This window comes from Zalophus californianus, chromosome 1, assembly GCF_009762305.2.
Source record: "Zalophus californianus isolate mZalCal1 chromosome 1, mZalCal1.pri.v2, whole genome shotgun sequence".
Classification (NCBI taxonomy): domain Eukaryota; kingdom Metazoa; phylum Chordata; class Mammalia; order Carnivora; family Otariidae; genus Zalophus; species Zalophus californianus.
Window position 1 is genome coordinate 204,978,423 of NC_045595.1, and position 15,040 is coordinate 204,993,462.

The 15,040-nt window shown below is 50.3% G+C and overlaps 1 protein-coding gene across 2 annotated transcripts; it reads right to left on the minus strand.

The window, feature by feature from the left end:
* Nucleotides 1-2,656: 2,656 nt before the first annotated feature.
* KCNE1 (potassium voltage-gated channel subfamily E regulatory subunit 1) lies at nucleotides 2,657-13,732 on the minus strand. 2 transcript variants are annotated; one of them, XM_027585931.1, is made up of 2 exons: nucleotides 13,576-13,732; nucleotides 2,657-3,148 (listed from the first exon to the last, which is right to left on the minus strand). In XM_027585931.1, the coding sequence occupies exons 1-2, from the start codon at nucleotides 13,600-13,602 to the stop codon at nucleotides 2,708-2,710; spliced, it is 468 nt and encodes a 155-aa protein (XP_027441732.1). In that variant the 5' UTR covers nucleotides 13,603-13,732; the 3' UTR covers nucleotides 2,657-2,707. The 2 variants fall into 2 exon arrangements, with proteins under 2 accessions (XP_027441732.1, XP_027441733.1); XM_027585932.1 differs by lacking the exon at nucleotides 13,576-13,732 and adding an exon at nucleotides 13,104-13,220.
* Between the last annotated feature and the right edge of the window lie 1,308 nt (nucleotides 13,733-15,040).

The window sequence follows — 15,040 nt, forward strand, 5'->3', positions numbered from 1 at the left end:
ACGTCCTATAAGAACATCAGTCATATTGGATGTAGACCCACCCCAGTGACCTCATCTTCACCCGATGACATCTACAAAGACCCGCGTTCCAAGTACAGTTACATTCATAGGTACCAAGGTTAGGACTGGAACACGTCTTCTGGGGGGACACAATTCAACCACAACGGGCTCGTCGCCTCGAGAGGCCCTGTGCCCTTGATCCCATGTGTTGTCACTTACCCAGACCCACTCCTTCCCCTGGGTTCTGAGGTGGGCGGTGCACCCCACCCTCCCCTTGGTACATGTTCTGAAGTGGAAACTTTTTATCCGGCATCTCAGTCCTGTAGGAAATGAGCTATTTTGAGATTGACATGTGTGAATAGGAAGTGTGTGTGCGTGTGTGTGCTTCTCTGTGTGTGCGTGTGTGTGCGCTTCTCTGTGTGTGCGTGTGTGTACTGTGTGTGTGTGCTTCTGTGTGTGCATGTGTGTATCTGTGGGTGTGTGTGCTTCTCTGTGTGTGCGTGTGTGTACTGTGTGTGTGTGCTTCTGTGTGTGCATGTGTGTATCTGTGGGTGTGTGTGCTTCTCTGTGTGTGCATGTGTGTATCTGTGGGTGTGAGTGCTTTCTCTGTGTGTGCGTGTGTGTATCTGTCGGTGTGTGTGCTTCTCTGAGTGTGCGTGTATCTGTGGGGGGGTGTGCTTCTCTGTGTGTGCATGTGTGTATCTGTGGGTGTGTGTGCTTCTCTGTGTGTGCGTGTGTGTATCTGTGGGGGTGTGTGCTTCTCTGTGTGTGCGTGTGTGTATCTGTCGGTGTGAGTGCTTCTCTGTGTGTACGTGTGTGTATCTGTCGGTGTGTGTGCTTCTCTGTGTGTGTGTGTGTATATCTGTGGGGGTGTGTGCTTCTCTGTGTGTGCATGTGTGTATCTGTGGGTGTGTGTGCTTCTGTGTGTGCATGTGTGTATCTGTCGGTGTGTGTGCTTCTCTGAGTGTGCGTGTATCTGTGGGGGGGTGTGCTTCTCTGTGTGTGCGTGTGTGTATCTGTGGGTGGGTGTGCTTCTCTGTGTGTGCGTGTGTGTATCTGTCGGTGTGAGTGCTTCTCTGTGTGTGCGTGTATCTGTGGGGGGGTGTGCTTCTCTGTGTGTGCATGTGTGTATCTGTGGGTGTGAGTGCTTCTCTGCGTGTGCGTGTATCTGTGGGGGTGTGTGCTTCTCTGTGTGTGCATGTGTGTATCTGTGGGTGTGTGTGCTTCTGTGTGTGCGTGTGTGTATCTGTGGGTGTGAGTGCTTCTCTGTGTGTGCGTGTGTGTATCTGTGGGTGTGAGTGCTTCTCTGTGTGTGCGTGTGTGTATCTGTCGGTGTGTGTGCTTCTGTGTGTGTACGTGTGTGTATCTGTGTGTGTGCTTCTCTGTGTGTGTGTGTATCTATGGGTGTGAGTGCTTCTCTGTGTGTGCGTGTATCTGTGGGTGTGAGTGCTTCTCTGTGTGTGCGTGTGTGTATCTGTGGGTGTGTGTGCTTCTGTGTGTGTGCGTGTGTGTATCTGTGGGTGTGAGTGCTTCTCTGTGCGTGTGTGTATCTGTGGGTGGGTATGCTTCTCTGTGTGTGCATGTGTGTATCTGTGTGTGTGCTTCTCTGTGTGTGCATGTGTGTATCTGTGGGTGTGAGTGCTTCTCTGTGTGTGCGTGTGTGTATCTGTGGGTGTGAGTGCTTCTCTGTGTGTGCGTGTGTGTATCTGTGGGTGTGTGTGCTTCTGTGGGTGTGCGTGTGTGTATCTGTGGGTGTGAGTGCTTCTCTGTGCGTGTGTGTATCTGTGGGTGGGTGTGCTTCTCTGTGTGTGCGTGTGTGTATCTGTGTGTGTGCTTCTCTGTGTGTGCATGTGTGTATCTGTGGGTGTGAGTGCTTCTCTGTGTGTGCGTGTATCTGTGGGTGTGAGTGCTTCTCTGTGTGTGCGTGTGTGTATCTGTGGGTGTGTGTGCTTCTCTGTGTGTGCGTGTGTGTATCTGTGAGTGTGAGTGTGGGTGTGTTTGGAGGGGGTCCGTGTGAAGGGTAGATGTAAGGGAGACGCAGGAGGCAGGGAGGAAGATAGGATGGGGGCATGCTTGTGACAAATATGGGAATAGTATGCCTCTGGTCTCAGTCCTGTAAAATAAGACATTAAGTTAGGATAGTGACTCTGTTATTTTGACAGGAACCAAAATATCAGGGGCCCAGGGAAGATCAGAGTGTTTCTTTCCCACAATGCCTGAGCTGGTGGGTGAGCAGGAAGGCAGAGAGACCCTGTCCCATGACATTGCCTAGACTCTTGATGTTCTGCCTTCTGTGAGGATGCTGTCCTTTTCCAGAGGCAAGGCTGGCTCACTACCGCATCCCCATCCCAGCCACAGGGAAGTGGGGGCAAAGGCAAATGGAGGGCCCACCCTTTCCTTCTCAAGAATCGCTCCCACTTCTACATGGCCTTGCTAGCTGCAAGGGAGTCTGGGAAACAGAGCTGCTAAAATCAACAAGGCAGGCACAGATCCTGAGAGAAGGAATCATCAGATTCTTGTAAGAACGTCTGGCAGTCATGAGAGACGGAATGTGATTATAGAGAGACAGGGTTATGAAGCCACCCCTCACCCCTTACGATTGCAAAAAACCCCAATGACATCCCTAATCATAAAGAATACAAAAGGCACATGATGGGAAAAATCAGATCACCAGGTAGGATTGGCCCAGTTTTAACCAATCGTGGGGTCATGACAAAGGTTTTATCTCGGGAAGGTGTGTGTGGGGTCGTTCCACCGCCAACTGGTTTTCAATGACGTAACCCGCCTTGTAGGTCTCCAGAACCCGGGCCTGGAAGTATGCCTTGCCCTTCTCCTGCCAGGAGTCAGACTCGATGTACACGTTGAATGGGTCATGGGAGTGCTCCAGCTTCTTGGAGCGGATGTAACTCAGCATGATGCCCAGGGTGAAGAAGCCGAAGAAGCCGAGCACCATGAGGATGTAGAGTGCCGCCAGCTGGCCATCATCACTGCGGGGTGACCTGCGGGCCAGGCCAGATGTGTTGCCACCCTGCGCCACCGTCCCCTGCCACAGTGCGGTCAGAAAGGGCGTCGGCACCGTCGTGTTGGACGGAATCATCCCGGGCTTCAAATTTCCACCGCTGGAGCTTGAACTGGCCGAGAAAACTTTCTGAAAGAGAAGTGCAATCTGAAATCAGAAAGTGTGTCCTGGCCCAAACCCACACAGAGGCACATGCTCTCCTGTTTTGTGAAATCTTGGGGGAGAGGGGCGCCTGGACATATACCCACTGCGTCCCTGGCGTGTGCCACCTTGAATCTGCACAGCGCCTCTCTTGATTGATCAGTAAATCAATTGATTCCCTCTTCTTTCTTTCTTTCTTTCTTTTTTTTTTTAAGATTTTATTTCTTTAGTTTTCAGAGAGAGCACAAACGGGGGAGCAGCAGAAGCAGAGGGAGAAGCAGGCTCCCTGCTGAGCAGGGAGCCCGATGCAGGCCTCGATCCCAGGACCCTGAGATCATGACCTGAGCCGAAGGCAGACTCCCAACCCACAGAGCCACCCAGGTGCCCCGATTCCCTCTTATTTCCACTCACCACTCCCACTGCCTATCTCCATAGGCAACCCCCACAATGAGTTCCTCTAATATATACCCTGGGTTTTGTGTGTGTGTGTGTGTGTGTGTGTGTGTGTGTGTGTGTGTGTTACTTTATATGCTATGCGCCGAATTTTGTCCCCCAGTTCACATCTGGAAGCCCTAACCCCCAGTGGGACTGCACCTGGAGATAGGGTCTTCAGGAAGTAATTAAGGTTACAGGAGGCTATAGGGTGGGGCCCTAACCTGCTAGGACCATGGCCTTATAATAAGAGAGAGAAATCTCTCTCTCCTACGCAATGACACTATGAGAAGGCAACACCTGCAAGCCAGGAAGAGAGCTCTCTCCAGGAGTCAAACCTTCCAGAACCTTGATCTTGGACTTACAGCTCCCAAACTGTGAAAAAATAGACGTCTGTTGTGTAAGCCCCAGGCTGTGGGATTTTGTCATGGTGGCCCAAGCTAAGACGCGTTAAGTGGTGCTGGGTTACGTTTCTGCCTCTCTTTCCTATTCCTCTATCCACTGTGGTTTTATGGCCTTTGGCCTCGAAAGGACCAGTGTTCCAGCTTGTACTATGTTTGTCCCCTCCCTGTCCCCTGTCCTCTGCTGAGTGGCTGGCACGGGCCATTTCACTCTGGATGACACTGTCCCTGAAAACCCAGAGAACAGGCCTGGGAACTGTGAGAGCTGTTTCCAGGAAACTCTGGAATTCTGTCAGAGGGTTCATGAGTCCTGACACCCCACCTCATGGTCACTGATAAGCTCAACAGGTTTCATTTGTATCTTTGAGAAAATGCTGGCTTCTACCCCCCCCCCCCAGGTCCTGCTGGGAGACAAAATATCCAGAGCCAAACAGATGAGGCCACCCTTGAAACTCGACCCACAAGGGGCTACCGAGGGCTGACCAGACTCCGAGGGCCTCACTCATTTCTCAGTTGTGTGTAACATTCACTCGAGGCACCCTGGGGTGGCCGTTGAAACTAAGGGTGACAGTTTGGGACCATAGGTTCTGGCCAGAAACCCTGTGGCAAGAGAAATTCCAATGTACATGGGGCAGGGAGGTGCTCAGCCTCTCCCAGCTGGGATGGGGGCTGTGACATCACACACTGTCTTGCTAGGACAAATGTCAATCTAGAGCTACTTTTTAGAATTGGCTTAATTTTGAAACTTCTGAACGCAGCCCTGGGCAAGATGCTTGGCACCTGCCCTAGGCCCCTTTCCCTCTACTCATCCCAGGGATGTTGGTGCACCCCAGAATTCCTTCGTTGGCCCTCCTTTCTTCTCACTCTGCCCTCTCCCTGTGTGGCTGCACCTGTCCCTTCAGGTTCACCCACATGGCCATGACCCCAGGTACTCTTCTGAGCTCCAGAGCTGGGTGCCCCATGACCTGCCAAGGATTCATGTACCTTCAGCCATCCCCAGGCCCCTCCACCTCAGCCCCCACCCCTCCTGCTCCATGCCTCAGTGAGCGGGGAGGCCATGTACCCACCCACCGCAAAACCTGCGGTCCCCACTGCAAATCCCAATAGGTCAGTCCCCAGCTCAGAGGCCCCCCCAGGTTCCTCCCTACCTTCGGGGTGAAACACCCTGTCTTCAGCATGGATGTGGGCCTAGATGCAAGGGCCACCTGCCTCCCTCTCTTGCTCTACTGTTGTCGCTTGCCCAGACCCCATGCTTGCCAAGCCCTGTACACATCACCATCTCTTTCCACATCTCCAGCAGAGGCAGGCCCTCCTTCTTGGCCCACGGAACCAGGAAGTGGTACCTCCTCATGCTTTAATCCAGTTCAGCCTTCTCTGATGCTGGGGCTGGCTTAGTACCAACATGAATGCCCATGAAGTCCGCTGTGCTCCCCGCTGACTTCGCCACGGCCATCATCCCTGTCCCCCACCCTGTCCCACCTCAGTTTCCCTAGCCTGGCGCCTGGCACACAGCAGCTCAGGAGCCGTCCATGAACTTCTTAATACTTCTTGACGGTGTAATACCTGATTCTTCACAACCCGAGTACCTAATTAACAGAGGCCCCCACTGTCTCCCTCTGAGAGCCACAGGCTCAGGGAGCAGGAGTGGAGAAGGGGAAAGCGATCGGTCGTTGGACTTACACCTCCACTCCAGGTTTGGAGTCTGGCCCTGCTGGCCTCTGGTCAGGTTCCTTAGGCTTGTTCAGTCTTTTACCTTTTGGGAACTGGGAGAAATATCACTGACATCTGCAGCTGTTGGACCACTGACCCAGCGTGCAGAGGGGTTGACATAACATATGACATGTAGTGGTGTGCACTTAGGGCCCTGAGTGTGAGTGGATTGGTTTTTCCAGCTCATTAAGAAATATTAGCTTGGGGGCTCAGTCAATTAAGCGTCTGACTCTTGGTTTTGACTCTGGGTCATGATCTCAGGGTCGTGGGATCGAGCCCTGTGTTCTCTCTCTGCGACTCCCTCTGCTTGTGCACACACGCTCTCTGCTCTCTCTCTCAATGAATAAATAAACTCTTAAAAAAAAAAAAAAAAAAAGAAAGGAAAAATAAAAGCAGCCCAGCCCAGAGATTTGGAGGTTTGGGGTTTTAGGTCTGGCTCTTCCATGGCTGACCACTGTGGCTCTCTTTACCTCGTGGTACCTCATGCCTGCTCATGAATAAGAAACAAATGTGTTTAATGGGTTTTCCTGACATCTCTGGGGCTTTTGAGTTTGTGCCCTAAGATCTGTTAGAATGGGTTAAGCCACACAGGCTCAAAAGACTCCCAGGTACTGATTCTTCTACAAAACCAGCATTTTGCCCCATTCTAATTGTTTGGTAACATTTTTTTTTTTTTTTTTTTTTGTCTTTGAAGCTTAGACCCAGAGCTGCTAGTCTGCTGGAAATCACTCAAGACAAGGTTGTGGGCAGCTGAGCTTTCCAAACACGATGCCTGACATTTTCTTTTTAAATGACTTCAAACCACTTATGAATGCATAGAAACTTGCCCCAGAAAATACACAGCCCTTGAGCAGATAATATAATTTTTTTCTAAAAACGCAGAATGACCACAAGCACGGAATCCTGCTACCAATTACTGTTAGAGCATTCTTGTCGCTCCATGACCACATGACACTAGAATTATGGTAGACAACGGGGGCGCCTGGGTGGCTCAGTTGGTTAAACACCTTTGGCTCAGGTCATGATCTCAGGGTCCTGGGATCGAGCCCCATGTCAGGCTCCCCGCTCAGCAAGGAGTCTGCTTCTCCCTCTCCGTCTGCCACTCCCCTGCTTGTGCTCTCTCTCTCAAATTAAATAAAAATCTTTAAAAAAATAGAATTATGGTAGGCAACCTCCAGAGGTTAATTGGTTTAGAGCTAATAGCTCCACACAGCAAGTTAACTTGAGTTCAACTAATTCACTTGGGTGGGATCATGGAGAAGACCTGTTACTTAAAACCAGACGGACTTTACTATGGCCAGAGGAAGCAACCAGAAACATTTGCTTTAAAAAACCTGCCAGGCCAACCATCCTCAGCCTTGCTTTAAAGTAGTAGTGCTCGGGCGCCTGGGTGGCTCAGTTGGTTAAGCGACTGCCTTCGGCTCAGGTCATGATCCCGGAGTCCCAGGATCGAGTCCCACATCGGGCTCCCTGCTCAGTAAGGGAGCCTGCTTCTCCCTCTGACCCTCCCCCCTCTCATGTACTCTCTCTCTCAAGTAAATAAATACATCTTTAAAAAAAAAATAAAGTAGTGGTGCTCAAATTTTGGCATGCTTTAAATTTCTTTCTTTCTTGGGACGCCTGGGTGGCTCAGTCGTTAAGCGTCTGCCCCTGGCTCAGGTCGCGATCCCAGGGTCCTGGAATCAAGTCCCTCATCGGGCTCCTTGCTCAGAGGGAAGCCTGCTTCTCCCTCTGCCCCCTCCCCTTGCCTGTGCTCTCTCTCTCTGATAAATAAATAAATAAATAAATAAATAAATAAATAAATAAATAAAAATAAATTTCTTTCTTTTTTTTTTTAAGATTTATTTATTTGGCAGGGGGAAGGGGCAGAGGGAGAGAGAGAGTCTTTTTTTTCTTTAAATTTTTTATTGTTATGTTAATCACCATACATTACATCATTATTTCTTGATGTAGTGTTCCATGATTCATTGTTTGTGCATAACACCCAGTGCTCCACGCAGAACGTGCCCTCCTCAATACCCATCACCAGGCTAACCCATCCCCCCACCCCCCTCCCCTCTAGAACCCTCAGTTTGTTTTTCAGAGTCCATCGTCTCTCATGGTTCGTCTCCCCCTCCGATTTCCCCCCCTTCATTCTTCCCCTCCTGCTATCTTCTTCTTCTTTTTTTTCTTAACATATATTGCATTATTTGTTTCAGAGGTACAGGTCTGTGATTCAAGTCTTGCACAATTCACAGCGCTCACCATAGCACATACCCTCCCCAATGTCTATCACCCAGCCACCCCATCCCTCCCACCCCACCCCCACTCCAGCAACCCTCAGTTTGTTTCCTGAGATTAAGAATTCCTCATATCAGTGAGGTCATATGATACATGTCTTTCTCTGATTGACTTATTTCACTCAGCATAACACCCTCCAGGTCCATCCACGTCGTGAGGGCGAGAGAGTCTTAAGCGGACTCTGAGCTGAGTGCAGAGCCTAACTCGGGGCTCGATCTCATGACTCTAAGATCAGGACCTGAGCTGAAACCAAGAGTTGGTTGCTTATTGGACTGTGCCACCCAGGCACCCCTGGCATACTTTAGAATCACTTTCTAAAAATGCAGAGTGCTGGGCTCCACTCCCAAAGTTTCTGATCTAGAATGGCTGGTGTGGGGCCTGAGATTTGCATTTCCAACAAATTCACAGGTGCTGCTGATGTTTCTGGTCCAGGGACCCCCCCTACTTGGTGACCTATCGGAATCACCTAGAGAGCTTTAAAAAAATACTGATGGTCGGATCCCCCCTCCAAAGATTGTGATGTCCTTTCTCATGTGGGTTCCTTTCTGGCATAAAGCTTCCTAAGTGATCCTGATTTGTAGTCAAGCTTGAGGCCCACTGGGCTATGGAACCTTAGGAAACTGATCAATCTGGGGCGCCTGGGTGGCTCAGTCAGTTAAGCGTCTGCCTTTAGCTCAGGTCATGATCCCAGGGTCCTGGGATCGAGTCCCACATCGGGCTCCCTGCTCAGCGGGGAGCCTGCTTCTCCCTCTCCCTCTGTTGTTCCCCCTGCTTGTGCGCACTCTCTCTGTCAAATAAATAAATAAAAATCTTAAAAAAAAAAAAAAGGGAACTGACCAATCTTGCTGCAAGGTGCCAGGAAGAATTTGATAAGAGAAATGATTTCATAAAATAATTTTCTAATCTCATTTGTTTTTTAGATTTTCTTTTTTGATCTTATATGTCCCTGGTATAATCTGAAGAGGAGATGCAGAGAGAAGTTCTCAAGCCTTCACTATAAGCACAGCTGCCTCCCACCTGACTCACGCTGTCACCTTAAATGATGCGGAGCCTGTTGGAGCCTTCCGCCAGACCCGAAAAGTCAAGTTCATTAACTGCCTTTCAAGTAACAACTCTGAATTTTTAAAGAAAAAAGTCTTTTTCTTACTTTACACTTAATTTACTGTATTGCTTTTGCGAAATGCCCTCTGTGCCCCCAAGGCCTGCCTGCTGGGTCACGTGGTGTTCTCTGTAATGAGTCTCAAAATGAGTTTGGCAATGCCCTCTTACTAGTCAGCATGGTGTAAACGAACTCATCTGCATGTCAGCTGGGGGTTTATGTCCCATTCTCCAAGTTCACTTCCATTATAATGCCAACGCACTGCCCACTGGCCAGGGTTTCAGACCACTGGACTCACAGGGATTTGAAGAGCAACGAAGCCAGCAATCTTAACTTACAGGAAACTGGGCTCCATAGAGTTGAGCTGACCTGCCCAAGGTCATGTCTCTTATCACAAATACAGCTAAAATGTAATCCTGTAGCCATGAACTCACATTTTATTAGTACAGAAAAAGGAGTTCTCAGGACTTAGCAGAAAGGAGACAGATTCTATATTTAAGGTCAAGGGAACTGAGGACCTGGCCATTGATATCAGGTAAAACCAGGTCTACCCAAATGAGGACTGGCTTGGGGCCCAAAGATGCCATCAGAAGACCCCCTCCCCTACTGGGGAGAGCCACAACTTTTTGTAGCTTGCACAGTGACAAGGGGGGCTGGGAGAGGCAGAAGCAGCGGGAACCGGGGAGGTCCAACTCTAAACACAACCAGTTCTATGCCCAGCCCATGCTGAATATTCTCAAACTGGCCTTAGTGGGCCTACAAAGAGGGGGCTTCTAAAAGTGTCTTCTTTGGCGTGAGCTTGAGACTCCTCGTGCAGAACAGATACTGCCCCCAATCAAGGTTAGTACAATTTTCTTCTTTCTCCAAAGCTCACAGCTGCAAATGCATACCAACTGGGTCTCCAGCACCCTGGGATTCTGGAAGGCCCCCAGCTGCACCCAGAGGAGAAGGGGGCAGGGAGTGATGTCACGCGGTGCTGGCACTCATCACCCCCTTTTGCATTTCTCCCACGTTTCGGCTATGTGGCCTGTCAGCACTGATGATGGCCTGGAGGCTTTTAGAACAGATTTCCTAGCCCTGCTACCTTTCCTTCTTTCTGAAGCATTTACTACTGAGCAACCAAGGCTTTTGTGGGCTGACTCCATCCGTACTTCTGTGGAGAGGGTTAGATGCTGGGCGGGGGAGGTGGGGAGGGGGGGTGTCCGATTCAGAGCTTGGAGATCTGAGTTCCAGGCCTGGCTCAGGCCTAGATAAAACACAGCGTTTCCCTGGGCCTCGGTTTACTTATCTCGGTAAGCAGGCATAAGGTTCCTGTCATCTTAACAGCATTCCTTAAGCATTTCCTCAAAGAGCAGCCAGTCCTGAAATCCTCATTAAGCTTTACTTGCTTCAGGAAGCAGAATTAGGGTAAAACCAATTATGGACTAGCCTAATTTTGGTGAATATGATCTTATGGAGTCAAGAATTCTGCAAGCATATTTTTCCTGGATGCAACTGCCAATTATTTTCATCTTTATCTCAACAAGTTCTGGAGACATATTTACCCCCAAGCAGAAGAAAAGCCAACAGGAGCCCTCAGACCCTTCCGGGGTGTGAAGGATGGGAATGTGAACCAGTGAGCTGGTAAGAGGGACCCAGCCAAACTCAATATGGAAAAAGGGACGAGCATTTTGGCGGGGAGAATGGACGGGAGGATTCCCAGACTCTGGAGGGCAGCTGAAGTCACATAGGAGGGCAGACGGATTACCGCCTTCAGCAAATTACATAAATTTGAGAGCCTCAGCTTTCTTATCCAAACACTGGGCATAATAGAATCTCCCCCGACTACAGCACAGCGTTCTGTGAGGCATGAAACAAACCCACAACTTCGCTACGTCTAAATTTTGCTGCTCTCTCTGCAAGAGAGGCGTGGCCGCCATATTTGCTTGTCAAAATTCTACTGGTCCTCCAAATGCCTAGTCCTATGCCAGCCTGGGTGTGAAAGCCCCTCCCTCCCTTTGATCACATGGCGCCTTGTCTATACCACTAATATTCTAATTTGCATCACAATAATTTGTAGACTTGTCTGGGCATTTCCTTCCAGAAGCTCAGGAAGGTCAGAGACTATCTTGCTCACCTTGTCCCCACTCCAGCACCCAGAACCGTTCCATAAGACATTGCTGAATTAAAGGGCAATGCAAAGCATTAGATTCAATACAACTACAATGTGCTTGTGAGTGCAAATAACCAAAAAAGTATAATACACTCTTGAAAGAAATTGGTGGGTAGCCAAATGAAAACCTCTTTCAATATAGTATGTTTTTATATAATAAAATGTAAACTATTTTTACTTATACTTATGTATTAGTGGGGTTTTTTTGTATATTAAAATTGATATTATTAACATAGTTACATGCATATCCACAAACTACTTAACTCTTAAAAAGGTTTACAGCAGGGCGCCTGGGTGGCTCAGTCGGTTAAGCGACTGCCTTCGGCTCAGGTCATGATCCTGGAGTCCCGGGATCGAGTCCCACATTGGGCTCCCTGCTCAGCAGGGAGTCTGCCTCTCCCTCTGACCTCCTTCCCTCTCATGCTGTTTCTCTCTCTCTCTCTCTCAAATAAATAAATAAAATCTTAAAAAAAAAAAGGTTTAAGGCAGTCAGTAATTGTTGATAGTATGGCTGAATTTTTATCCCTTCTTCTAACTCCTGATAACCCCTTTCCTGCTTTCCCTTTCTTTTTTCCGTATTACTTAAAGCCTGCTAATATAATATGGTTTTCTTATTTATTATGTCCATTGCTTACTGTTTTGTTTGTCTTCTCCACCAAAGCGCAAGCTTTTGAGGGCAGGGATGTTTGCGTGTGTTCTTCCGCATGTATCTCAAGGTCTAGAAGAGTATCTGGTATATGGTAGGAGTGCAATAAATATTCACAGGACGCAGGCATGCATGCATGAATGCGTGAATGAATAAATGTCCCATTCAACTACCAGAAAGCCCCGAACCACCAGCTCTACCATCCGAGACTTAAGATGACAAGACTGAGTCCCGCTGATGTCTTCACAGTGTACTTTAGTGTCAAAAAAATCCACTTTCTAAGAACCTGTCCAAAGCCAGACCTCCAGGGATATTCTTAAAAGGCAGAACGCCTTCCTCAGACCCATCCTTCCCTCACCTCTAATGAGTATATGAAATAGACCACAGAAAGCAGGTTTTGGTCCCCTCCTTAGCAATCCATAGGTCAGAGTCAAGGTGCTTTCTGGCAAGTCACCACATATGAATTAAAACAGCTGTGCGGTCACAGCAAAGCTCCCACCACCGGGGACGTAAATGAAAACAGTGGTTACTGACCAGAACTTTCCTTAAGGGAACTAGAAGCTCCTTCTTAACCTAAATGTGGACTCAAAATAAACTGTTCACATACAGCAGTTAAAAAAATCCAGGCGGGGACAATGTAACAGGTGACAGACCCCGAACATACACATGGCTGCTACTCGGTCAACTTTCTTCCCGAAGTTCCACATTTTCCCCAGTTACTGCAGTTAAGAGCAGATACATCAGTATTCTCCACGTCCCACGCCTTTTCCCCAGGGAGATGCCAAGGCCCAAGTACCTTCAAAAAATAAAAAATTCCCTTTGAGGCCGAATGTATCTGCAAGTATTGCTTGAGCTGGATGGAGGTCTTTGAAACCCAGTGGGGACTGGGATCGTGGGCGGTTTTACTTTTCTTTGGGTGCTTTGAGGTAGTTCCCAAGTTTTCTACAAGAATGTCTGCGAGTTCATAAAAATGGGGAAATGTGGTTGCTATTTGGTGGTGAGACAGTTTCCGACGAGTTTGTCTCTAAGTGAGGCCGGGCAGAGGGAAGGGAGGCACGGACCGAATCCTCCATCCCGTCCCGTCTCTCGGTGCGGGGAGGGGGTGGTCGCGGCGCCTCCGGCCCGGGGGGCTGAGACCCGCTCCCTGGAGCCCCCATCAGGGTGGCCCGACTGGGGCGCCGGCGCGCGGGGGGAGGAGCCGGGAGGCGGGAGCCTGCACTTACCCGGTCCGGGGCGCCGAGGCAGCCGGGTGCGCAGCGGGTCGGCCGGGCCGCTAGCAGGACACCCACCGCCGAGCCCGAGGCAGCGCGCTACCGGGCGAGCGGCGGCGCAGGCAGACGGGCGGGGCCTCCCGGAGCCCGCGGGCGCCCCGCCCCGACCCCGCGCAGCCCGGCCGCGCCCCGGCCCCCCGCCCGCCGCCCCACCCCCCGCTCCGACCCACCCCGGACCAGCCCCGGCCCACCCGGCCCTCCGCTGCCTGCGTCCCCGGCTGAGCGCCTGGGATCGCGCCCCGGACCGGCCGAAGGTCCGTATTACTACAAGTGCCAGACAGACAGGCAGATCTACCTTCCCGCGGGACTTTGCAGTGGGCAGGCTAGAAGCAAGAGAAAGGCATTCCTGGAGACCCCCACCCTCGGCAGAGAGCCAGGACAAAAGTCCCTTCCAACAGCTCCAAACAATAACTTAAAGACTCACAATCCCAGCAACTCCTTTTAGCTGCATCCCGCAACCCAGCTGTGTCCGTGCATCTATGCGCCCAAATTATGCAGCACTGGGTGTCCGTCCAGCTCCCAGCCGGAGGTGCAGCTGTGCACCGGACAGGAATGATCCCGGCCCGCGGGAGTCAGTCGCTGGGGCCACCCACGCCTTGGCAGGGGCTCTCCAAAGTCCTTGGGGGCAGTGGGACGGGCCACGAGGGGCAAACCGCACAAGGGCCCCAGTGACCTGCCAGCAAATTTCACGGCCGCTGCCCACAAGCGTGGGAGGGGAGACCAGGCCCCGGCCATTTCCAAAGGACAGGCCGGTGGAAGCTCTGGGGAATGAGGTCCAGGCTCACGCTCTGCAGGCCTCTGCAGGTGGGGAGCAAACGAAGAAGTTTCCTGACCTAGGGCCCAAAGATGCTCCCTCTGCTTGATCTTCTTCCTTCACTCTCCTTCTTGGGCCTTGGGCTGGGTGCTCTCCTGGGGAGGAGGCTCTCAGAGGGGTCCGCCGTCCGCGTGTGACATTCCAGGACTCAGTTCAGCGGGTAGAGGTGGAGTTGGCACCTGGGTGCCAGTACAAACCCACCCCAGACACTTGGGAAAGCCCTAAAATGCCCCTAGCCTGGATGTGTAATTGTACACTGTGAAGTCTGTTCTGCGCGGAGGGAAAAGCTTTATGCAGAGAAAAGTTCTCTGTAGGGGCGCCTGGGCGGCTCAGTCGGTTAAGCGTCTGCCTTCCGCTCAGGTCATGATCCCGGGGTCTTGGGATTGAGCCCCATATCGAGATCCCCACTCAGCAGGGAGCCTGCTTCTCGCTCTCCCTCTGCCTGCCTCTCACCCTGCTTGTGCTCTCTCTCTGTGTCAAATAAATAAAATCTTAAAAGAAAAAGTTCTCTGTAGTTTTACTTGCAATAGCTAGAAACTGAATGTCTCAAAACAGAAAAGTGGTTAATGATGGTACCTCTGATAGAGCATTACTCTACATACTGGAACATTACCAGCGGTCAGTAAGGTAATGTTTACAAATAGTTTGTAACAGCATGTGAGATCCGTATATTGTGGTGTTAAGTGAAAAATAACAAGACTCTAAATTGCACACACAGGATGCTATGCGTCAGTTCATCTCAAGACTAAAAAAACACACCACCATGTTAATATTGTCTATTGATGGTGGGCTCGTGTGGGATCTATTTTCTTACTGACACTATTCTGTGTTTTCCTTTTCCTTTTTTTGTTATTTTGCAATAACTCTAGGTTCTTTAATATTTAGGGAAAAATACATACACTTTATCTGGAAATTCCCTAGGTCACGCTGTATGGAGGTGGCCTCTTTTTGTCCACCTTTCCACGAAGGACTCCGCACGGGGGGAAATGGATAGTGGATTGAAGCAAAAATGTTTGTCCTGTCCAACTTGTGTGCAGCCCTTTCAGTGCCAGTCCACAGGCCAGGTGACCGTGTG